At 43.4% G+C, this 25,376-nt stretch overlaps 2 protein-coding genes across 3 annotated transcripts in view; both read right to left on the bottom strand.

Moving 5' to 3' along the window:
* The window catches only part of dennd5a (DENN/MADD domain containing 5A), a 43,443-nt gene extending 31,535 nt beyond the window's left edge, over window positions 1-11,908 (bottom strand). Inside the window, exons 1-2 of one of the 2 annotated variants that reach the window (XM_029248342.1) lie at window positions 11,649-11,908; window positions 113-184 (exon numbers count right to left, since the gene is read on the bottom strand). In XM_029248342.1, the coding sequence (XP_029104175.1) occupies window positions 113-184; window positions 11,649-11,745 (169 nt within the window). In that variant the 5' untranslated portion in view covers window positions 11,746-11,908. The remainder of the gene's footprint in view (window positions 1-112; window positions 185-11,648) is intronic. The other variant, XM_029248345.1, reaches the window with a different exon arrangement.
* A 2,418-nt stretch (window positions 11,909-14,326) lies between these two features.
* Window positions 14,327-24,743, bottom strand: tmem41b (transmembrane protein 41B). The gene is made up of 7 exons (XM_018762687.2): window positions 24,506-24,743; window positions 23,727-23,844; window positions 22,791-22,919; window positions 19,882-19,975; window positions 19,533-19,637; window positions 18,635-18,773; window positions 14,327-17,094 (listed from the first exon to the last, which is right to left on the bottom strand). The coding sequence occupies exons 1-7, from the start codon at window positions 24,600-24,602 to the stop codon at window positions 16,925-16,927; spliced, it is 852 nt and encodes a 283-aa protein (XP_018618203.1). The 5' UTR covers window positions 24,603-24,743; the 3' UTR covers window positions 14,327-16,924.
* Between the last annotated feature and the right edge of the window lie 633 nt (window positions 24,744-25,376).

The raw sequence follows: 25,376 nt of genomic DNA, 5'->3' as shown, positions 1-25,376 counted from the left end.
GTGCTGCGGATCTAGGGATCCAAAGATTGAAGGTCAAGAAGTCACAAGCAGAGCACAGAGGAAATCAGCAGGATGCCATCAGAAGGCGGGTGAAGGGGGGGGGGGGCGTTACCTTTATTCTCACTCGCCGACATTCGTGTGGCCCCATCTCTCAATTTAGCGGCCTGTATGTACCGATACAAAGCTACGACAAACAAAACAACAGTTAATCGAACTGAAGCGGGCAGGGCATCCCCCCAAAAATGCACCACCTTTTTTTTTTTTTTTTTAAATTATGTTTTCCTGCAGCACAGCAAAAAACAAGATGACAAATGTTGGGTTTGCTCTTTATGGGAGACATTTTAAATGTATCGTGAGACAGCCTAGAACCTCAGTAAAGCTCTCACAGGAAATTATGCTAATCCCACGCTTTGTCTGTGCCATTCATTCAAAAAGCAGCATGTCCAACCATGTCTGTCTCATATTTAGAAGGAAGAGCGACATAGCAACAAGGATGATGTTCCTCAAGATCGAATCACACAAGTTCCTTCAGCTTTTGGCTCAAACACTGGAACAGGATCACGTAGCTTGTGGTGAAAAAATCAGAACAAAGGCTCCTCAAGGGGCATAGTGGCCTACAGGGGTACTAAAACTTCAAATCCCATGAGTCCAGCCCAGGAGTGCAGAGCCCCCCCCCTTTAAGGGAAACTGAAAACAGCAGGGATCCCCATTGAGACAATACCACCTTGTGCAAACAGAGGAATCACCAGCACACAAAGACACCATTAGCACAAGACAGCACAAGGCTAACCCTCCATGCACTGTAAAGAGAGATGTTTTATTTTGCTGCCATAAGGACACCACGTGCCTATGAACATTCAGCATGTTGTGTTCTGACAGCTAAACCAACTGTTTCAAGAGCTGTATATTTGAATAAGATGGGGGGGATGGGTAGAGGCAATAGAAAAGAAAAGCATCGATCTACAACCTGGATGGGCTTTATTTTCAAACTGTGAAAGGTGACTTGTGTGGTACAAAATTTACAGAAATGGGACCTTTTCTTGGACGATTCAGTTATTTATTCACTTGGGCTTAGCAGTGTAATGCTTAGAGCAGCTCACTCTGGACTTGATGGATACAGGTTCAAATCTCACCTCCTACTACTGTCCACTTTATCAGGGTACTCACCCTGAGTTGATTGCAGTTAAAGGGGAAAAAAAAGTTCATGGGTAAATCACTGCACGTTGCTCTGAGCAAAAGCATTAGAGAAATGAAGAGATGTAATTTCTAGAGTTGATATTGATATTCAGGGTAAATACTTTGCTCAGGAGTTCTACAGTGGGAACAGCATATGAAATTGGTTCCTCTGAGTGAAATAGTGTTTCTAAGCACTGCGCTACCTGCTGAAGATCTTCAGAAGATGCAGAAAAGTATTTCACACCAGGGGCAGCTGGCAGCGTAGAGGTTAGCGCCACCACCTTTGGACCCAAAGGTTGCAGGCTTGAATCTCACCTCTGACTGTAGTATCCTTAACCAAAGTATTTACCCTAAAATTGCTCCAATAAGAATAACTAACTAAAAGTTACCCAGCTTTACAAATGGGTAAGTAGTTGTAGGTAGATTAACACCAAGTTGCTTTGGAGAAAAGTGTCAGCTAAATAAATAAATGTAACAGAGCTGATCCTAATCCTTTGAAAGCCATACTAACAAAAGGCAGCATTAATAGGGATGAGGAGATACTCCTTGGACAGTGACCGGGGGACAGGAATAAACATCATCACATCATCATCCTGTGGCGAGGAGCAGCTACCGGGCTGGTCTCCTGCGATCAAGGCCTGACTCATTGCTGTCTGGCTGCCAGCTCCCACTGCCTGGGCGGACGAGGGGCCACTCAACGCATTTAGCCACCCACAGTGAGAGGAGCCTACACATCATGTAAATGCCATGCACCTGAGGACCCCCCCCATAATGTGTGTGTGAGAAACACTGGACGATGGGAGGAAAGCCTCGGGATCTGACTCTCCATATCAAAAGGCAGATGTCAGTGCTACAATGGCACCAGACTGAAAAAAAAGCATGTGTGCGGCGCATGCGTTTGTGGGAGGGTGTAGCGTTCATACTGTTTCCACCTTTGGAAACATGTCGCAACGCTACTGTCGATCCATAGAGCGATCCTGTAATTCGCCTCATGTCACCCCTGTCTTTCGGTATAAATGATGGGTCTCTGTCAGGGTTTGGTGGGACGCGCGTATACGGAGACGACCATATGGTCCCCACTTATTTTTACACAGCACAGATGACAGGTTACACATTCAAAAGCTCCCTGTGACGTTCTGTCATTCTGATGGCTGCCTTAGGTGCCTCTCATGACCCAAAAAAAAAAAAAAAAAGCTCAGTTTTACCACTGAAGATGTAATAAAGGACACATTTCCAGCATTAACCTGCGATTTTGCTGCTGATGTTTTTTTTTTTTTTTTTTAAAAACTATTATGCATATTCAGAACAAGACTGCAGTGTGATAACTTGTTCAAACTGCGCTGCAGTCCTCAGATGCCTTTATTTCAACAAAAATCTGAAAAAAAAAAAAAAAATATAAATAAATTAAAAAGCGCCATGGTGCCTAGGGAACAAAATAACAGGCGTTGTATCGGAGAACAAAATCAAGGGCTGCACACGGAGGAAGGAAGCTAGAAAAATCGCCGATATTGTTGTGTAACATGGTTCCTCTTTACAAGCGGAAAAATGCTGACTTAAGCTCAGCGAATGTCAATTATGTTGCAGAACTTCGCTATCAAAAGACGGTAGGAAAAGTGCAAGGTCGGATGGAGGACTCGAACCATTATGAGATTTAGTGACAGTCCTGATCTGGAAGCTTCTGTCTTTTTCAGCCCGTTACACCCTGCAGGGAATATTTGTAAGGACTTCTACATCTCCAGATTTTATTTACTGGTACCGACCACTGAGGACAACACATAGGCCTTAGGAATTAAGCACGAGCATCAAGTACACTGAACTAATCAAAATTACTAAATTAAGGTTTGTACATTTGGTGGATAAATTTACAGATTTTAAAAAAAAAAAATTGTCAAGATGACTTTCAGTACCAGATAATTAATTTTACCATGATTTACCCATTTATATAGCAGAGTATTCTTACAGTATCAATTCAAGGTGAGTCCATTGATTAAGGGTGCTGCAGTTGGAGGTAAAATTTAAACCCAAAACCTTCAGATTACAAGGCAGCCCTTTCTAATCTGGACATGCAGATAATAAAACTAATTTGATGTTTCAGAACCTATTTTTTGACTGCCAGTTTTACATTTACTCATTTTTCAGACTCTTTTCTCCAAAGTTACATACATCTCAGAGGGAAAAAAAAAAAAAAAAAAAAAATTAGTTTTTCAATAATATGTAGGTTTCTACAACTATTTGTGGTGTGTGTACGTAGATGGGCCTATGTCATACCAGGTGGGTTTTTCAGAAAAAGCATACTTTCACATACAGAGAGGATCCCTTGGGGTTTTTAGGGGAAATATTTCTGATTTCCAAGCAGTTCAAACCGAAGGCGCTCTATGCTGGGATTTCCTCGGTCCAAATGTCGCAGTGCACTCAATTTCAACCACTAACCGCAGTCACCGGTTTTTTTTTGTCTGAAAATCCAGTGCGTCACACATGTCCCGGTGAACACCACATGATTGGCATCTCCAATTATCTTCAAATTTCACACGCAAATAAAATTAGAACGCAGGTCAGAAAAAGAAATATTTGAAACAACGTCATGATGGGAGCACACGGGTGCCTCACAATACCTGGAAACCGCATTTGGGTTTGGGTTTGAATCTGACTCGGTCTAAATGAAGTTTAGATGTTCTACCCATGTTTATGTGGGTTTCCTCCAGGTGTTCTGGTTTCTGATGTGTGTGTGTGTGTGTGTGTGTGTGTGTGTGAGATTGCCTTGAAATTGACTGGTAATCCATGCAGAGGATACCCTACCTCACATCCAGTGTTTCTGGGATAGACTCTGGACCTTCACAAACTTGCATCTACTCATGAGTGAATACAACAAACCTCTACACTGTATGTAAGGGTAGGTGGGTGGAGCCTTTAAGATACATTAATAGAAATATGTACGCAGACATATATACTATCCATCCATTTTATTAACTGCTTATCCTGGTCAGGATTATGGTGATTTATTAGAATATATATATTTTAAAGCTTATACTTAGTCCCCCCCATTCCTAATGCATCTAATATGAAATGTGTGAACTAAATTGGATCAGAGACGACTTTATGCCTTCAGCCTAATAAGTTTTCGTCCGACAATGTGATGACTCATTTTACCTATAGCTGTGCTGCTGATGATGATGGTGCAACTAAAGAGCAGAAGATGAAGGATAAAGAGGAGCTGTGTACTGGATGGTCAGTCTAGAGATGTCACAAAGGTGAGCTCAGATCCAAAGGTAGCGGTTAGACCTGCTGCCTTTGGATCTGAAGGTTGCCGGTTTGCCGGTTTTGCTCTTGATCAAGGTACTTAAATTACTCCGGTAAAAATTACACTGCTGGGTAAATAGCTGTAGGTAGCCTAAGATTGTACGTCGCTTTGTAGGAAAGTATCAGCTAAATGAATAAATGTAAGCGATCGATTACGCTCGATGCGGGAACAGGTTGTACACAACTTCACCTCGACAAGAGCAAAGTACACCATATGGAGAGTAACGTACGCCACGTGCCAACGCGTCGTCTGACGATTTCGGTCCGTTCGGCTCCTCGTAAGCGGTCCGATGAGGAGAGCGCGCTGAAAGGAGAGCGTGACCAAGGAGGACGGCGGAAGAGAAAGGAATACATGCTGGGAATGGCGTCAGCGCAGCACCGTGGGAAGTGACACGTTTGAGAGAAAGGCCTTTTCGAGGAGCGGGATGAGCTAACGGAAGGGAGACGTTCTGACGTCCGTCTTTTGTACGCACACAGCGAGTGGGTGCACGGCCAGACTCGGTGCCTCGAGCAAGACTGCCGCACGTCCGCCCAATCCCAAAGACTCGCCGAAAGACGGACCAGAACGGATCCCTGCGTGGTCTGGTTGTCGTGGGCGACATTGCCGTGACAATGGGAAGTGCAGCCTGCGTGTGTGTGTGTCGGGGGGGCAATGATTCCAGGCAGCCTCGTCTCCATTCTGACGGAAGTACCTTTGGATGGGTTCCTTTTCATGCTGCTCAGTCCCCACACACACACACACACACACACACACACACACACACACACACACACACACACACACAAAGACCTGAACATCCGCACCAGTTTGCTCAGCCCACAATGCCGACCCAGGTTCAGATGGCCATTTTATTTGACTTGGGACATTTTAAATAGAGAAAACTCCTTCCTCAGCTTAAAAAAAAAGTGATGATAACCATTTAATAATCTCATTGATGCTTGAACCTCTTCTTAATATAATCTTGCTATTTCCTACCAGGGAGATAGAGGGTGCCTGTGGTGAGTTGCCCAGGAAATAATCACGTTAAAAGATTTCCATTCCGCTCACGGTTCGCACCCAGCCAGACTTAGAACCGTGACATTAAGTAGACCTTCTGTCTGGCACGCCATGCCAGCAGAGAACTGACAGCTTTGCATTTCAATAAACTCCAATATATTCCAACGAGCTGTTAATCCCTTGCAAACAAGCCAGAAAGCAGACCACATCGATAAAACCCCACGAGTTTCCAATAATGCAGCTCTTTGCGAGTGGGTCACACCCAGAGGTAGTAAGGAGAACGGGCACTCTAACAAACTGCTGCTAAACATGCCATCTATCTCAATCTAACTTTTTAAAATATTTACTTTAAATGGTAAGATTCAGTTAACAACCATCATTTATGCAATGCCTTTGTGTAAAGCAAATAAGCCTCTCTCCTATCCTAATTACTCATAATTATTACCCATTTTCCTGTATCAATTCAGGGTAAGTACCCTGCTCAAAGGAACTAAAGAAGGAATGGGATTTAAACTGAGGGCCTTTGAGTGGAAAGTGACAGCTCTAACCGGCACGCCACCTGCTGCCCTGTTTGTAGGGAAGAAGCTGCTGCAGGAGAAATTTGTCAGCTCACTGGAAACAGGACAGCGGCCAACGCGGGCAGCAATTTGTCGAAAACCGAATTATGCTCCAGTAATCAATTCCAAATTTAAATCCCCATGAAAACAATAAAAGCCATTTAACCAGTTCTCAAGTGTAATCTGAATTTAAAAAGAGTAATGGATGATGGAACTGATACGGAATGAGAAAAACGATGATGCCCACATGGTCACATAGCAGGAGGAAACCATCCTGTGTCATTATTGATTAAACTGTGAGAATCCTAGCTGTTGTCAAACCCGAGCCGTTCTCTACTCAAAATTAGACTGAGGGAAGTAAGATTCTAGCAGTCGAGAAACCGGATGTTTCCGAGCGCTTTATTGATACTGTTATGGTTCAACAAAGCTGCCATTTTTGGGAGGTGGGTCTGAAAGAAATGGGTTCTGACACTTCTTGAATGCCGGAGGGAATTCAGCAGCTCTGAGGGATAGAGGGAGATCATTCATCCACATCAGGGGCAAAACTGAACGCAGGCAAGTTTTCAATCTGGACTCCCAGCGAGAGGAACGAGCAGGAGTGTATATTAAGCATTTTCACACCTTTCTACGTAACCTGTATCGGTTTCCACGCGGTAGGACCGAGGTACTGTCACTCTGAATCGTCATACAGCTGGAATTTCCTAAAAGCCAAAAACTTTCCTCCATCTTTCACAACCCGACCCCACAGGGTGCAGCAAACCCATTTCTGGCACAGATGACAGAACTGCGAACTACGAGATGTTACGATTCCCTGCTGAGGTCATGCTTTTCACCTAAGTGCTAATTAGTCAAACCTTTCTGTTACATACCGTCTATTATACATTTAAACACAACACAGGTTAAGCCTTTCAAAGACTGGCTGCTTACAATTATTTACCCATCTATACAGCTGGATACACACACACACACACACACACACACACACACACACACACACACATTTTCAGAACCGCTTGTCCCTTACAGGGTCACGGGGAACCGGAGCCTACCCGGCAACACAGGGCGTAAGGCCGGAGGGGGACACACCCAGGACGGGACGCCAGTCCGTCGCAAGGCACCCCAAGCGGGACTCGAACCCCAGACCCACCGGAGAGGAGGACTGTGGTCCAACCCACTGCGCCACCGCGCCCCCTACAGCTGGATAATAAGCAACAATTCTGTGTATGTACCACGATCAAGAGTACTGCAGCAGGAAACTGGAACCCGAGTATTTAAACAGGACAGGGGGCCACGGCAGCACAGCAGATTTAGCCGGGTCCTGCTCTCTGGCGGGTCTGGGGTTTGAGTCCCACTTTGGGTGCCTTGTGATAGAGTGGCGTCCCATCCTGGGTGTGTCCCCTCCCCCTCCAGCCTTGCACCTTGTGTGGCTGGGTTTGGCTCTGGCTTGCCGTGACTCTCCTTGGGACAAGTGGCTTTTTGTGTCTTTCGATGGGAACACAACAGCTCTGAACACTATGCTGCCTACTGGCTTACAGTAGTTGAAAAAGCAAAGGTAAGATGGGTTCGAACTGGACTGCCTTTCCATAGTAGAGGGGGAACGGGACACAGAGGACAGGTTTGAGCCCCCACCTTTGGGCACAGAGGTTGTGGGTTCAAACCCTACCTCCTGCTCTAATAACCATCAACAAGGTACTTATGCTGAATTGCACCAGTATAATGTATAAATAGATTTAAAAAAAAAAAAAAAAATTCTGTATAAATGGGTAAATCACAGTAGGTACTTTACCACCAAGTTACTTTGGGGGGAAAAAAAAAAAAAAAAAAAGCGAAATAAAATTCAGAAGCCTGAGCAGTGGACAACTTACCCCACAGCTCCTTCAGCTCTGAGGGCCTGATGGACTCCTCTGACCCCTCACTTGCATTTATTCGTTTAGCTGACATGACTTACAATGTTAAACTACTCTCAGTTATTTCCCCATTTATACAGCTGGGAAATTTTGTTGGAGAAATTCAGGGTAAGTACCTTGCTCAAGGGTACTACAGCTGGAGGGGGGATTCGAACCAGTGTCCTTTGGGTCTAAAGGCAGCAGCTCTAACCACTACAACAACTGCTGCCGCTCATCACGACGGAAAGTCTCACAGACACTCCTCCCCCCATTGCGGTGGCCCCAGATGGCGCATCCAGCTGGACAGCAGCTGTGTGGCCCTTGCAGCTGGAAGTAAAACCGCAACGGAAGCGGCAGCAGTCTCAGCTCCCAGATCTGGGCGATAGCGCCAGGAGGAGAGCAGGAGTAGACAAGTGAGCACAGTCCCTGCTGGCAGGCTACGCAGAGGCCTTGGGAGACACTTGCGCTGCAGGCATCCATCTGCCACGTCATTCCCAACACCCACCACCACGTCCCCCCATACTGACTCAGGTGTCTAGGGGTTTCGAGGAGCAGACTCCCCTGGCACATGGCTCCAGGGCTGCTTCCGCCAGGATAAATAAATGTGGGACGGCTCAGGAGGAAGGTGGAAAAGACACTCCTCACCAAGACACATTATAATAGTATTAACTGCCTGTTCAGTGCAGGGTCCCAGTGGTCTGGCACCCATCTTGGAAGCATAGGGTGTGAAGCAGGGTACAGAACACACTGGTTGACAGTCCAAAAGGCAAACAAACACTCATTTACTGAAGAAAGAAAAAAAAAAATCACACAATTTAGTGAGACCAGTTCACCTAAAACACATGTCTTTGGACTTTGGGAGGAAACCAGAGCACCTGGAGAGATCTCGCATGCACATACGAACTCCACACATGCTGAGCCACATTCAAATCAAGCCGTACAGTATTCAGTGGAAAATATGGAACATCTAAAGGCCCCTACTGCACCGAGAGGAATTCAAACGTGTCTGAAGTGTGTAACGTGTTCATCGGCATAGCAAAGAGGCCAATCCTCGTCAACCTGGGATTTACAGCCAAAGGAGTTCTATACGTCTCCTCTCTGTACAAAAAGTATATTTCAGCTGAAGGAGGGAACGAGATGTAATGACATGCTGTGCTGTTTTGTTAAATTGCACTGGCAGAGAGCCAGACAGCTGCTTCCAGGAGCAGAAGGTATTAAGAAATAACACACGCACGCACGCACGCACGCACGCACGCACGCACGCACGCACGCACGCACGCACGCACGCAGTCTGAACCACTTGTCCCATTCAGGGTCGCGGGGAGCCGGAGCCTAACCCGGCAACTCAGGGCGTGAGGCTGGAGGGGGAGGGGACACACCCAGGATGGGACGCCAGTCTGTCGCAAGGCACCCCAAGCGAGACTTTAACCCCAGACCCACCAGAGAGCGGGACCTGGTCCAACCCACTACACCACTGCACCCTCCTATTAAGAAAGAAATAAAACTATAATATTGCAGGTATTAACACCATCTCTATGAATGCTGCATCTGAACAGTGGTGGAGATAACCAAGTAAAGACACACACAGGACAGAATGTAGATCTAGAGTCCTATCTAGAGAGTCCAGTGTGGTTAAGCACTAAAGGTTACTGATCCATTTCCTGACAGCATGAATTGGAAATCCTTCCATCAAGGGAGGCACAATCTGACTCATTTACATTAATCATTTTCTTGATGCTTTTCCCAAAAGTGACATAATTTTTGGTTTGTACCTCAAGTTACTATTACTTATCCATTTATAGAGCAGAGTAATTTTAACCATCCATTTAGGGCAAGAACCTTGTTCAAGAGTACTACAGCAGAAGGTGGGATCTGAACCCAAAGAGTGCATTTTTAATACGCTTTTGATAACCGTTATAAGAACTATGATCTGGCAATAGCAGTAATCGATATGGGCCTGATTCAGCTTTCATTGGACACTTTTTCCCTGAGCATAAGACCAACACAACCAAAACTGGCTGACAAAAAACAGCACGAGAAGAGCTCAGAATCTTCCGATTCTACCACTCTGCCTGGCAGAAAATATTCATATCCCCCCACGGAAGGAGCAGTGTTGCAGTGGAAGCAATGGGGGGGACACACTCTAGATTAAATATATATGAAAGAGTAGGGTGACACACTCTCAACCTGGGGTCATAGTCGGCTCTCCGCATGGTGAACTTGTGACCATTGGACCAACTGCAACCCACGTACTGCAGCCATGCCACATGTGCTCAGAAATTACGGTGAACGAACGATTGTTGCCAACAGCCCTACCTGCACACCGCCTGGCACCCCCCCCCAGAGAATTAGCCAGTATTGTCCCCTCACCCCCCACCAGGGGAGGTAACAATTCACAGATGTCTGAGGTCAAGTCATGGTTATAATGACATCATTCTGTTTTTTTCTTGTTAGGGGGATGGCAACTGGAGCACATGTGAATAGACAACCCCCCACCACCTTAGTAGCCCCCCAGGGGGAAAAAACCCAAGCCTGCTTTTGTTTAATTTTCCTGATGCAGACTTGATGAATTAATGAGTGTTTCCCCAATGGCAGCAGAATCGTATCAGAACCAACCTCCACCCCCAGCCGGGTCCCACAGCTTCCACCAATCTGCTCAGTGCTGCTGGGTTCAAATGAGTATTTCCAGTGCACGTAAATGGTAAAGATCAATGGAGTTCAAACCTCAAAACGTTTCATTCGTTTGAAAGAAGAAGTGTTCAAACCACAGGCCTTAACCACATTTTCACTAATCCGCCAGTGAGTATTTAACATTACACTTCCCGGTTAATGAGGCCCTCCACTCAAACATGTCTAGGCCTCGGGGACAAAACAATCTGTAGGGATCTTCCCGATATTTTCAATATAGGTGAAATGAAGGTAACATTTCATTAATAATCTGCTTTTCCAACAATCTATTTTACAGCTTTCCACCTTCCTGTACTATTATATGTTTTAATCCTCAGTGTGGTATTGGTCATGAAAATGGTAAATCATGGGAAATGGAACTGTTCCACTGTGTTTCTTAAAAGACATGAGTATGTCCCTAGCTCCACTTTTCACATATCAGAATAATTTTGGCCAGCTGGAAGATCCAGGATCCATTTCTCTTTTATTTTATTTATTTTTTATTGACTGTTAAGGAGCTTACATTGCATATGAACAATGATGGGGTGAAGTCCTGCAAATAAGAAGTTGTTTTTCTCTAAAGCATCTTCAAGCATTGAATCACATAACAAAAATGTATTGAAACTGCTGGGTAATTTTCACAGGCCAATTGGGTAAGGACCTTAGTAAGGGTACTTCAGCAGGAGGTGGGATTCCAGTCTGGTGGCTTTAACAGCTCTGTTACCTACCTAGTCACCTGGTGCAGGTTACACATCATGACCTCATTCTGTAACTTCTCATTTAAAAATCTACTCATGTCATTTACAACTGTACGGAAAGGTGGGGTGAACATTACTCGTAGAGCACATACAGTGTGGCAATGCCACTGATGGAACAGATCATCATGAACATCTACGACAGGTTCATACATAACCCCAAAACTCAACGTCGTAATGACAGTCCTTACATCGCATCAGTTACGGCTGCACTCCACATCACAGTCACAATCGCAGTAAGTCATCATCACCAACACTCACAAAAAAAAAAAAAAAAAAAAAAAAAAAATCACATCACCGATCATTCACCCACCGGAAAGCTCGTCTGGCTCCAGCCCCGTGTCCGTGTCCAGTCCACACACCACGAAATAATCGGCGAACCTGCACGAGCTGAAGCTGGAGCTCATCATGCTGATGCTGCTCCCAGGACACTGAGAGCACGTCAGGAGCTACCGCTTTCACCTCGATCTGCCATGCTGAGCTGAGCTCAGGACACCACCGAGCGCAGCAAGCGCAGCGTGCACCGGCCGAGCCCGTTTAAAGAGCTGCGAGGCGGAGACAGCGCTACAGCGCACCGTGACACCTCTCGTGTGGCCGTGTTCATGTGGCACAGGGTTCCTCCAATCAGAGCGGAAAAGCAGGCGTGGGGGCGTGGTCGAAGACGAGGAGGAGGGGAGGGGTCTGAAATGCGCATGACGCATGCGCCCCGGGCTCGGAAAGTTAATTACGTCATGCGTGTAACCCCTGCGCTGCCGCAACGTAGTGTGTTTAGCGAGTGAAAGGTTATAATGAGCTCTTGTATTTGTATCACCAAAATACTGTAACGACCCGAGTGACTGAAGAGCGTCACGTTCGAGTGGGAAAAGATGTTTATTGTCGATAGTTGGAGTAATGGGAATGTTGGGAAAAATGTAAAAGTTGTTCAAGCGCTGTGTGGGCTGAGGCCAGAAACGATGGCCGGGGGCGAGTGTGGGGAAGGAGAGAGGGCTGTCAAAGCCTCGTCAAAGGGTGCAGGTCCTTGACGAAACGGGCTCCTCGGACCGAGAGCATTATTTCCACTGATACTCCCGTCACCACTCGCTATCATGTGCCGGTGTTCCAATAACCGTTCGCAATGAACGCTGTCCGCGAGTCCTTTGCCCCGTTCGAACCCAGGGCGCCGCGCGCGACAAGTGAGCGCCACATCACTGATCAGTGATTCATCACTCAATGGACAGTCAGTGTACAGCTTTGAGGGAAATCATGTTAGCACAGATTGTTATTTTACGAATATATCTCGAAACATTGAACATTTACCTATACTAATTTGTTACATAACGTTTTTTGTACTATGCTAGAGAGACTTTCAAAATCAAAATTTTCTTAACACGTCCCCTCGTGTATAACAAAGCACTTAAAGCGGTTATACTAACGACACATTATCTTCTACTTCAACAGTATTTAATAAACGTAGTGACGGCGTCACTGAAACTGAATGGCAGACGATAAACACAAGCAAAATCCTCGCTACGGTGCTACAGATAAACGCAACCGCATCGTACATCGTTTCCTTTTCCTTTGTGCGACATCTAGTGTCAAAAAAGTGAAATACAACCGTTTACTGTACACATCCATTCCTCATATAACGGGGCTAATTCGTTCCGTGAAATCAGCCCCGTTAGGGAAATTTGTGGGGAACGAATTTGAAGGGGATCGAATTACCATTATTTATGTTGTGGGGGAATAGTAAATCGACGAAAAATATAACGCCTAAAACTAATTTAGACATGAAAAAAGGGGTTAGCAGCGTTGTGGTTAGAGCTGCTGCCATTATTAGATCCAAAAGGTTCCAGGTTCTATCTCTCTGGCTGTAGTACCTCTGAGCAAGGTACTTACCCTGAAATTGCTCCAGTAACATCTCCCAGCTGTATACATTGTAGGTAGGCTAGAATTATAAGTCACTTTGCAGAAAGTGTCATCTAAATGAGTTAATGTATAAATAAAAGGTATGCTATACATGACAATGGCACCATTTCTTAATATCTGTAACAAAAATTATATCTAACTTGTATTTTAATGTTCTATTTCAATTCATACATTAAGTAATGTAACCACTTGTCCAGTCCAGAATTCAGAGATCCAGCGTCAATCCGGAAAGCATAGGATGGACGGGTGCAGGGAAACCTTGATAATTTGGCCTATAGGTAATGGTAAAGAAATACAGGTATTTATTTTTTTCCTAACTTTATCTTTCACTGCCAAAGTGCTGGGCAGTATGCCATTAGGGGCGAGTTACTAACAAATCTTTGACTTTGGATTATTTTCATTTGATTGTGATGTTAAGGCTTTATTTACACTAGTGTAAAAGTATTTGTTAAAACTTTGTGTACTAGTTAAATAATTTAACAATTACATGTTTATAGTCATCATCCTCAAAGTTACTATTAAGGAGCAGTAGTTAGTGTAAAGGTTAGTGTTGCACTGAAAAGACTCTTTCAAACAGTCTGACAGGAGCACTCGATACAGGCTGTTGTGCAGAGTAAAATACTTGTGGATGAAAAACTGCTCAATGGGTAAAATGCTGTTGTACTGAGTAAAAAAACCCATTGTACAAAGAGTATGTTTTCATAAACGTAGTTTTTCCATTATATGGGACCCTGTTACAAGCCTTGTGTGTACTGTGTAAATTGCCACCTCTACATAAAAATTATTTTTCCAGATCACCTTGCTGTATCCTAAGCAGTCAGGCATATTCCCAGACCCACAGAGGAATGTGTTTTAACTTGATTTAAATATATTTAATTATTTATAGTGTTTTTACACACAAGCCATAATTCTGATCTCTTCCTCCCCCTATTGATTTTATTTTACAAGGTCAGATTTGTAAGACACCGTTGTGTCTCAGTCCAAGGGCATCAATTATGTAACACTCATAAATAAAACAGCAGGCAGACTTCAATGTTTGATTTTTTATTACCTTTTCGTAATAAATAAGTCATTTAATTAAACCAGACAAAAAGGGACTTAAATGCATCATTCTGCAATACAGTTTGTTTTAAGATGTAATACTGTGGTCACAGAGATATATTTCAAATGAGGCAGTTTAAGACATGGTGAAGTGACAGGAAGTCAAGGTCATTTTTACATGCCAAAAGCAGGTAACAGTACCATCTGGACAACACCACCACCTGCTAAAGGTATAATGCAAAAACACAAAAGAAAACTTCTGCAGATGAACATTAGAGGAAAACCGTTAATGTTTTGCTATGTTCATAAAATTAATTTCTGCAGAAGAGCAACTGACATTCAGAAGCCAAAGTAAAATTGAAGGGGACTGACTGGATATGAAGTTGTGTAATTAAGGTATAAATTAGATATTCATGTGAACTTCCCAGATTACACTATAATTCTCAAACTCACATGCATTAGAGGATTCCATCTGGATGCAGAGAACAGTGGCCACACCTCCTCCTCAGAGGGGCCAAACATTTTTTCCCCATGGTTTGGAGCCATTGTTAATGGAATGATTGAGCAGAATTATTGCAAAGGCTCCACCAACAAGCACCAACTCCACACAGCCCTTACTTCCAGCTAAGACCAGGTACTTTGGGCCACAGTAATTCCAGCTATGCTGCTGTGACACATTCATGATTTAAATAAGGTTTTGAATATGCTTAATTGTTAATAACAGTGGTGCTGGGGGGCGGCTCCAATTTCAACAATTAAATTTCTGAAAACCCTTCTTACACTACTTAAGACGTAAAAGTAGCACAGATTATTTCACCCATAAAATTGCTAAATCTTCAACTGCTTCCCTGTTTGTTTCAAGATTTATTTAAAAAAAAAAAAAAATCCAGTCCTAAATGCATAAATAAATATATTTCCGGAGGAAAAGAATAAAGAACCGGCTTTAGTGAATGTTAACGGTACTGACAAATTTCAGACGCCGCCACAAACTATCCAATCAGACATTAACCAATCCAACCCTGCCACCTTCAAGTTTGTACAGAGTAAATTTCACAATGGTTTTTGAACTAACCCATCCTTATCATATTTCCCGTGCAGTCTCCTCCATCTGATAAACAAAATTCCAGTATTCTCACTTCGGAACCCATCAAACTAGGTTTAAAATGCAAAGAAAAAAAATGGACAACTGGAATCCAAACAACACAGGGAATAGTACAGTCTGTACCACTGATATTGCAGGACCGCAAAATGTCCAAAAGAATTAGGAACGTAAAAGTAGAACTTGGACAACAGCATTATGGATACTCAAATCAGGAAAAAACATCCTGACGCTCCAAATTTACAGTGTGTTCTTTTTTGGCGAAGTCTAGAGAGGTAAGAGTGGTAAACTCTTACCACAGAATCACATTAGCACTGTAAGATGGAGAGCAAAGAAAAATGTTGTAAGGGTCCAATCAAGGAAAGAAGTTCTCTGGTAGCCAAGTTTTCCACTATAAAACAAAGTATAAAAGCAGGTACAAGGCAGCAATATTTTGGAGCAAAACAGCAAGACAAGTATCAGTCTACTGTCAACCCTTAATACAAAGTCAACCGTGTCCCAGTTGTTAAGTAAGACTTGAGGATCTGGAGTAGATTATTTAATAATTAGGATACTACATTAATCTACATCAGTGTTTCAGTCTGAAGAAGTATAAAACCATTATCAAACTCTTCAACACTGCAATGGATCTATTAGCTGCTCTTCAATCATGCCTCATTATGCCACACGCACAAAAAGAAACAAAAATAGGCATAAAATGAGTTGTAGCATTTCATACCATTCATATCTGACTGGGCCAAATAAAATGCAGTTGTTAACTTTAATTAAAAACTATACTTCACTGCAGTCACCGTGATAGGCAAGTAGTAACTATTTAACATTTCAAGTTTCATCAGATGCAACCAAAGAATTGTTTTTTTTCCTTATACCATAATGGTCTCTAGTCACCAATGCATGAAAACATAAGGGAGGGGGGACCCTTCCAGGTTTTCTTCCCCAAAAAGATGTAACTGAAGTCACGGGGAAAATATTGCTTAGGTCATTCATATGAAGTGCATACACACTCCAGTACCAGGTGGGTACAGGAAACGTTAAAAACATTAAAATGCAAAAAGATGGAACGCATTTCATTAATGAGAGGGAAAAGACTGCTGGTGAAAATAGCTTCTACGTTTCTATTCTTTAACTCATTCAAACATGCACTAAGAACAATGCTAGATTAAAAATAAAAATTCAAGGATGACAAGTCTTTCTGGGAGGAGACAGAGACTGTGCTTCACCAGCTGTGTATCTGGACAGATGTGCCTCTGTGTGCACATCTGGAATCAGCAGTGACAGCCCAATGACCGGGTTTCAATGGTTTCTTAAACCAGATCTCATTCACACAGAACTTGAACGGGGGCAGGCACACTACGGTCATTGATGACCAATAGCGTAAGGGCTGTGGCACTTAGCCTGTCAACTGCAGCCATAGGGCACGAGGACAGAGCTGTGTGTATAACAGCAGCCTATCGCCATCCCAGACTTGAGGTTGTGTTGTGAGGTGATACGCGGGCTGTAGGGGACAGGCTGTACAGGTTCAACAGGTAGGGCACAGAGAAAACCTACTCCATCTTCTGCTGCAGCTTCTTCTGGAAGCAGACGGGCAGGATGGAAAGCACGGCCAGCAGTCCAAGCACGGCGAGAGAGTTCCATGACACGGCCTCCCCAGCTGTGGTCAGCTTGTAGAGGGTGGTCCCTGCATTGATCGCCACGAAGGACGGAGGAGCTACACCTGTAAAATAGAGCAGACAAATACAGATGGGTCAACGTATAGCTCATAAAAGCGTAACGCAGTCCCACACCTCAGTGAAAAATCTGTGCGCAAAACAGTAAGATAAGCAGATTCAACAACATCAGTTTCAAGTAGGTTGGACTATTGTAATGCTTTATTTTCAGGCTGTCCGTACTAGACTGTATCCAGGCTACAGCTGGTACAGAATGCTGCTGCAAGAATTGTTACTAGAATTAGGAAGTATGACTACATAACACCACCACGTAAATTGCTGCATTGGTCCCCGGTTATGTTCAGAGTTGATTATAAAACCTTACTTCTGGCATTGCTCCATCTTACCTTTGCAAAATTATTCATCCATACATTCTAAGACATTTACATTGACAGTGTTTCCTCTCATTGAAAGCGGGATACCTTAAAGTACCTGTGATCAATAAGATTGCAGTAGGAGAGCATGTCTTTAGCTACAGAGTACCTAGACTATGGAATAGTCTGCCAGTTACTGTCAGGAATGCCCCGTCTGTCTCACCCTTTAAATCCTAGTTTAAGATTTACATGTTTACTCTGGCATATCAGTGACAGGTAATTCTAGTTGGCTGTGCTTTTTTCCTTCTGTATTATCCTCTCTAATCTCTTTCTAACAATTTCTTTTTCATTGAGCATTGTTTCCTTATGATAAGACCTGAGGAGGCCGGCTGGCCATCATACCAGCACCCCATGCTGACGGCCACCTGCCATAATTGACAAAACATACCTGTGTGGACTGGGACCTCACTCATCTACAACGTTATTAGCTGTAAATTTACTCAAGTCTTTTTTAATCTAAAACACCCAGGAGGAGTGGGCAGCCACTGGCACTTGGACCCCCAGAGGTTTTTTTTCTCCCTTGACTTTCGGTTGGGAGTTTTTTGTTCCTTTCCTTTGTGGCCTACAGCAGGCTTACAGCTTTAATAACTGCATGGATAATGTAGTACTCTAGTATGTAGTCAACTGTCTTATTTATCTTATCCCTTTGTTCAGTGCTCTGTCACTGTGTAAAAAGAGCACTCTATAACAATAAACAATTGAAAACCTTTTATATAGAATAATTCTGATTTTTTCCTCCAAAGCAACTTAAAATGTTAGATTTGTAGACAAAGCTATGTACAGTGATTTAAACATTTACAAAGATTGTTCATTTTTACTGCATCAATTAAGGGTAAGTACCTTGATCGAGGACAATACAGCAGGAGCAGTGATTCAAACCTAGGCCCTTTGAGTGGAAGGTGACACCTAGTATATAGTACACTTCTAACCACACTTACCCACTGGCCTCAATAATAAAACTTGTTTTCAAATAGTAAAAATCCAAAGTGTAAATTGAGCTGTATTCCATAAATCAGTTGAAACAATGTGGCACATAAATGAAAATGTGGGGTAAAGATAAACTGACAATGCACATCAAAAGAGCTTTAAAACAAACTAATCATCTAGAGACTTCATGGGGGTAGTTGGGCACAAACATGTGGTAAGGTTTTGTAAAGAACAAAATGGGGCACACCAAAGAAAGTCCCGAGGAAGAAGACCCCCAGAGGCACGTTGATAACAGGGGAGGTGATGTTAATGAACCAGTTGGGGAGGAAGGGAGTGATCCTCAGGAAGATTATGTAATTTATGAGATGCGCTCTGTGCTTGTCCACCTGCAATAAAAACCGAGTAAAAGTAAAATCAGACACACAACTGATTCTTTTCAGAAGTTCCACAGAGCAAATGATCCTTATGAAACCGGATTATTAGTCACAGAAATTGTTATATTGCAGTGATTACCAAAAACCATCCTGAGGGTCCAACTATTTCAAGTCATTTGACAGAAAAGCTTCTTAGAATGAGGGGGTGCGGTGGTGCAGTGGGTTGGACCACAGTCCTGCTCTCCGGTGGGTCTGGGGTTCGAGTCCCGCTTGGGGTGCCTTGCGGCGGACTTGCGTCCCGTCCTGGGTGTATCCCCTCCCCCTCTGGCCTTACGCCCTGTGTTGCCGGGTAGGCTCCGGTTCCCCGCGACCCCGTACGGGACAAGCGGTTCTGAAAATGTGTGTGTGCTTCTTAGAATGCACAGCTGTCCAGGCATTAATTACATCTTAATCACTGGGAAAAAAGTTAAGTCAACACCCCGCATATAGCCTTCATTGCCATAAACCCTCCAAAAACCAGACTAGTACAGGAGGTTTTCAAGGTAGCACACAATTATCATTAATTCATTTATCTGGTGCTTTTCTTCAAAATGACTTACAATTTTAGGTTTGTACACTAAGCTACCTACAATTATTTACTCATTTATACACCTGTGTAATTTTTACTATATCAGTTAAAGGTAAGTATCCTGGTTAAGGTTACTACAGCAGAAAGTGTTCAAACCCAGGTCCTTTAGCTGCAGAGCAACAGCTCTAAACACGATGCCATACCTGCTGAGACCACTTCTGAGCCCTCTCCGTCAGATACTTGTAGACCACTGGCCGGCCCACCAAGTAGGACAGCATATAGCAGAAAGACGCTCCCAGGCCAGAGCACTACCAGGACACAGGAAATGGTCAGTGGAAAGGCAGGACAAGTCAGACATCATGCTGCTTTATGGTTTAAACTGCTTCATTTCAAGTCAAAGACTCTTCCCAAAGAATCAAAGTCTGGAGTCTGGTCTGACTATCTCAATGGCATACTGGAATCCATTCCATTCATCTGACAGCTATAAGGGACTGAACTGAATATCTTTCCTCCTGTGAAAATCCATGAATGTGGCAGTGCCTCTCTACTCACCAGGCAGACCAGGAAGAGGGCCAGAGGGAAGGGGTAGAGGTAGCCAGACAGGATGCTGAGAAAGATGGAGCCGGGGATCGCAAATGTCTGGAGGCTGAATCATCGTGATTAAGGCTCATGACAGGGGATCAGCATAGACATGCACATACACAGCGAGGTTAGTCACACAAAACCAACCAACTGGAACTGTGACACGACAAAGCGCCCAGACAGAAAATATGCACGTGGTGATGAATTCAACAATCAGAAATCAAAACCCAAAGTACATCACAACTAAGATCAATTTACTGATTGTGTAGGTATGTTTCTCAATAGCCAAACAGATTTGGAGGAGGCTGAATCAAGGTGGCATAGCGGCACACAGTGTGTGGCACTGATGCCTCTCAATTTCTCAGGGTTTGGCTGCGGATTCAAATCTGGCTCAGTCCGAGTGGAGTTTGAAGGTTCTCTGTGTTCACAAGTGTTTCCTCTCACAGACTTAACACATGGATTTCAGATGGAGTGGTGACTTCATAGCCCATAGTGTGAGATTGCCCTGCGAGAGCCTGGCATCCTGTTCAGGGTATACTCTCCCTCATGCCCAGTGTTTATAGGATAGGCTCCAGGCCACAGCAACCCTGAACTGCAAACACAGTTACTGATCAAGAATTAATGCATAAAGTGAAAGAGCTACAATTGGAAAGGAAAGCCTCACCATGAAGTTGAAGTGGCATTTCTCCACCATGTCGAGAATCTCCAGGGGTTCTGTATCCAATATTTACATTTATTAAGTTAGTTGACACTTTTCTCCAAAGGAACTTACAATGTTAAGCTACATACAGTTATTTACCCATTTATACAGCTGGGCAATTTTACTGGAGCAACCTAGGGTTAATGCTTCACTCAAGGTTACTACAGCAGATTTTTACCTACAACTTTCAGAATTGAAGGAAACAGCTCTAAAAACTATGCTATCAGCTACCCCATATACCTGTAAGAACTAAATAGCACTGCTTTAGATGTGTACAGTCTACATCTGACATCATGGACTACAGTGTCAGCATGAGAACCGTTTGTTGCCATTTAGGGTAAGTACCTTTCTCAAGGGTACAACAGCTGGAAGCAGGATTTGAACCTGTGACCTTTAGGTCCCAAGAAAGCATATTTAACCATTATGCTACCAACTGTCCATTAATAGGCTATACAGCAAAATCCCTCCATTACACAATAAGTTGCACACAAAAAAAAAAAAAAAACTCAATCACACTAAATGTGGGATTGCATTATTGTAAGGTTAATGAGATACAATATTTTTCAGTCTTCCAGTTAGTGTGTGGGGGGAAAGGAAAAAAAAAAAAAAAAAAAAGAGTTTTCATTTATCTGATGTGGAGAAAGTACAGGAAACATCGCAATGCATATAACATACAATAATAAAATAACTAAAAAAATAATACTACTATTAATACTAATAGAACCTTTGCGGGCGGAGGACAGAAAGCAATTGCATTCTATCCGAATTCGCATTATTGCCGGGTTTCACTATATTTTGAGGGGGGGGGGGGGGGGGGAGTGATGTGTCTAATGCTGACACTGCAGTAAAACATAGTAGTAGTTCCACAGACATGCAAAGCAGTGCTGTAACGAGACAAACACGCAAAGCCCACTGCGTTTGATTTCCGGCTCCCTACCAGCAATCTGCTCTCCTGTAAATGGCATTGCTTTGAGCAGTTCACAGCAAGAGAACACTGGTGGCAAAAAGATGGCCAGGCTGACTGTGGACCTCTAATTATAAGCCAGGAATGGGGATGGGTGGTTGATCACACAAACCTGTAATAAACAAAAGGCTAACTCCAAAAATGGTCATGAATATTTACATTACTGATGGTCCCCAATAACAAAGCCTTGTACTTTGATTTCTGAGGGAACAATATTTATTATTGATTCATTTAGCTGATGCCTTTCTCAAAAGACCTTCATACTGTTAACCTACTTGCAATGATCTACCCATTTATACAATTACGTGATTTTTTTGTTGTATGAATTCAGGGCAAGTACCTTGAATCCAGAATTTTTTTTTTTTTTTTTTAAAAAAACAAGACCTTAGCTTTAACCATTACTCTACCTGCGCCCCCCAAAAATAATAAAAGGATGTCTGTTTTGATCATGTCCTGGATGTGCAATTAAAAGACCAATTCAGGTCCAGCAGCAGCCTAGAACATCAATGTCTAATACGATTATGGAAATCTGGTCACACTGGGGAGCGCTGGGTGGACTCACTACAAGGGCAGCAAGTTCTGCAGAACCAGCCTAAAATGAGAGCATGTGCTACAGGGAACAGAAGGAATGGCCTGTCAACCACAGCTATTTGCATATGTGTCTGGGATGCCATCAGCCATAAGTGCTTTTGCAGTTCCTTTGACTACTTGTGTGAGGTAGTTTCACAGTCGCTGCAGGTTTTCAAAAAAAACTACTTGCTTTATTACATGTGCAGAGTGTTCAAGTGTTCTGCAGGATCATAATTAAATATTTTAGGGTCTGTGCACAAGCACTCGAACAGTGAATAATACGGGGGGGGGGGGGGAAACAGGCTTTTAATACATTTATTGCAGCTATGACATTCTGATGAACACCACCCCAGTGCATGTTTATCTGCCCAGCGTAAAAATAACCCTCCGAACAGAAAGTGCCTATTCTTTTGACCCAGTAGAAACATCCCCCTCCTTGAGAACTAAGATTTCTTGCTCCCTGTGTGCACACATACAGCATCTCATATGTAACACTCCTTCCTATCCAGAGATTACAGTCATCACACCCACACACTCATATCATGACTCCCATCACAGAAAAGACCACCTGACATTTTCACAAAGACACGGTCACCTTAACATCCACTTCTTACCTAACCATTCCAATGAACAACAAAAGGATACAAGACGTATGTAGCAAAGTAGGCCACCAACACCTGGGTGTAGTAGGTGTCCTTGTACTTGGAGAGCACTGTGCCCAAGGCCTTGGCATCATCCATGTCCTTGGGGATCTTTATCTTTTCTCTCTCATCTCTGTTTGGAAGGAAGAGGGTGCAACTGTTTCAGTGCTGAAAGGCACAACACACCCGAAACTGGAACCCGTGCCAAAGTAAGGCTTTGAGAAGAAGAAGCTGCGAGTATTGTCGCTATAAGGGTTTAGAATCAAGGTGGGATGTTGGCGAATAAACACAATGACCACTGAAAATCGCAAGCAGTGATAATACAGTGAAGTCAGATAAAGCTTGTAAAATTTAAACATAAATGGTGTCTATTTAATAAAAAAAAAAAAATGCATTTACTTCTGTAATATGTACTGGTTTACTCAGTGATATTAAACAAATTGTACCCAAGAATCACATGTCTGCATCTACATTCCTTGTGCTGGTGTAATGAAGTGTACTGCATTTCTTCGGAGAAAAGCGTCTGCTAAATTAAGAAATGTACAAGTATAAGTCAACGTAGTGCCCTGGTCCACAACAGAAGCTCCCCTTCCAAATATGCCGGTGCTGACACAAAAGGTCTAATTGTTGCTAGAATAGTTAATATTTGATCTGCATCATAACTAAGGAATTCTATGCGGTTGGAATTTCTTAGCTATTAAGCAGATGTGCACTAATGTAACCCTTTGCTCTCCTGCTTTATTAAATGTATTTTTATGCATTTGTGCTTTCTCCATACACTACTTCTGTCTGTACATTGTTCTATTAATTTTTTTTTTTGAAGCTCATAAGCACTTGTATATTCAGTGACTCATTACATAACGTCAGGTTTTTAGTTACACTCTGGTGACTCAGGATCCATCGTAGGGGGTTTGCATTCCTAGGCAGGGAGAAGACTTACTCACTGAGCTCGGGGAAGTTCTGGTACACTAGATACATGACGGAGGCAGCGCACGTGAAGATGCAGAGCAGGATAAGGAGGGAGACGCGGGCCGACCCGCCAACAGGAGATGAGTGCCCTTAGGGAGGACAAAAGGAACTCAGATTGAGAAGCTGGGCTGTAGAAAAAGAACAAGTGTCACATGGTGGGGGTGAGGGGGCTGGGGGTAAAACAAAACCGCGGAACACTTCTCAAGGACACCTACGAGGAAAGTAGTTAAGGACCTGGCCAGAGAGAGACTTGATTTCAGGGGTCCTTCCATTGTACCTTGGAACAGGGCAATACACCACATACATTGGGTGGAAAAACTAACTCTCTCAACAAACTCCAACATCACCAATGTTTAGAGATTAGAGTAAAAGATTTTTAGTTTTACCCATCGGTAACAGAGGTTAGCATTAAGAGACTCAATTTCTACTCTTTCAACTGGCTGAGGAAAACAAAGCACTTACACAGGAATATAAAGAATATTTCCTTACTAGCTGGGGGGAGGGAAAAAAAAAAAGGACAATTAATCCCCTGTGAAGATCAAAATAAGCCTTATAAGGTGGTCTAAACCAGCCAACTCCAACTGCTGGAGTCCTGTCCCGGGAACACAAGCGTTATGTGTGAGGAGCTAAATAAGAGCTCATAAACACGCTTAAAAAGAGAAATAAGGGCATCTTCACTCCTTCCTCTCGGTTTCCTCGTACTGCGATCACGATCTTATCGTTCAGTTACACAGGAAACCGCATCTGTACCTTTAAATGTCTCATCATCTGTCTTCGCCCGCTTCTCCGATAAAGTCTCTGTGGAACTGCCGCCCGCCTCTGCCTTTTCTCTTCGCTTTTTGGCCATCTTTACTGTATTTACACGATCTTGGCCTGTTTAGTCCGCTTCTCCTGTCAGCGTGATCAGAAGACGCGTTGAAGAGGCGCAGGGTGACTTTCGACCGGTTCCTCGTCAGTTACAAATCAAAGACCTTTAACCTCTTTTACCCGGAGAGCAAGCGGTGAACGAACGATCAAGTGTGGGATTTTATTGGTTCTCAGCGCTGACACTCAAAAGAGAGGGCGGTGCTTTTGGGTCCCCGAAGCAGTGTCACCTTTCCGGCACAGCCTGATGAGCTTTTATTGGTAAAGAGAACTGCCAATCCGCAAAGGGCGGTTCTGTGCTCAACCAATTGAACATTTACCGGCAAACGATAATAACCCCAACCAAAAGCGGCGGACCTTTATGCACTGTCTCGATTTAGCCCAATCGGACAGCCCTACTGCTCATGCGAGGGGGCGGTTCTTTGAGATAACGTCTCCTTTTTAACGTGGTCAATTGGACACGGCCCTCCTCCCCAAAGCATTGTGGGAACTTTAATACCATATTGAACTTGTTCAATGGTCACATTACAAAATTGGTTTAATTCTGTTAATATTCTTGTATTGTGAGTTCTTGAATTGTTCATTCAGTTTAAAAACGCATCAAAAATTGAGAGTACCATAATTTTACAAGTAGATGGAACTTAAGTCCAAAAAAGGTATACTTTTGAAAATATATATCATGTCTTTTGTAACAGAAAACCATAGTTGCTGAAATAAAAAATAAAATTGATAAAACGAATATCTGGAATATCTGTAC

Source organism: Scleropages formosus, chromosome 2, assembly GCF_900964775.1.
Source record: "Scleropages formosus chromosome 2, fSclFor1.1, whole genome shotgun sequence".
NCBI classification, from domain to species: domain Eukaryota; kingdom Metazoa; phylum Chordata; class Actinopteri; order Osteoglossiformes; family Osteoglossidae; genus Scleropages; species Scleropages formosus.
The sequence above is the reverse complement of the archived record's forward strand: the minus strand, read 5'-3'. Positions and strand labels throughout refer to the sequence as shown.

Coding starts and splice junctions, on each gene's coding strand:
- tmem41b (XM_018762687.2), bottom strand. CDS start 24,602: ATGGCCAAAAAGCGAAGAGAAAAGGCAGAGGCGGGCGGCAGTTCCACA. Junction 22,920..23,726: donor AACTTCCCCGAGCTCAGTGA/GTAAGTCTTCTC, acceptor CCTTCCAAACAG/AGATGAGAGAGAAAAGATAA. Junction 17,095..18,634: donor CTTCCTCGGGACTTTCTTTG/GTGTGCCCCATT, acceptor TCTATTTTACAG/GTGTAGCTCCTCCGTCCTTC.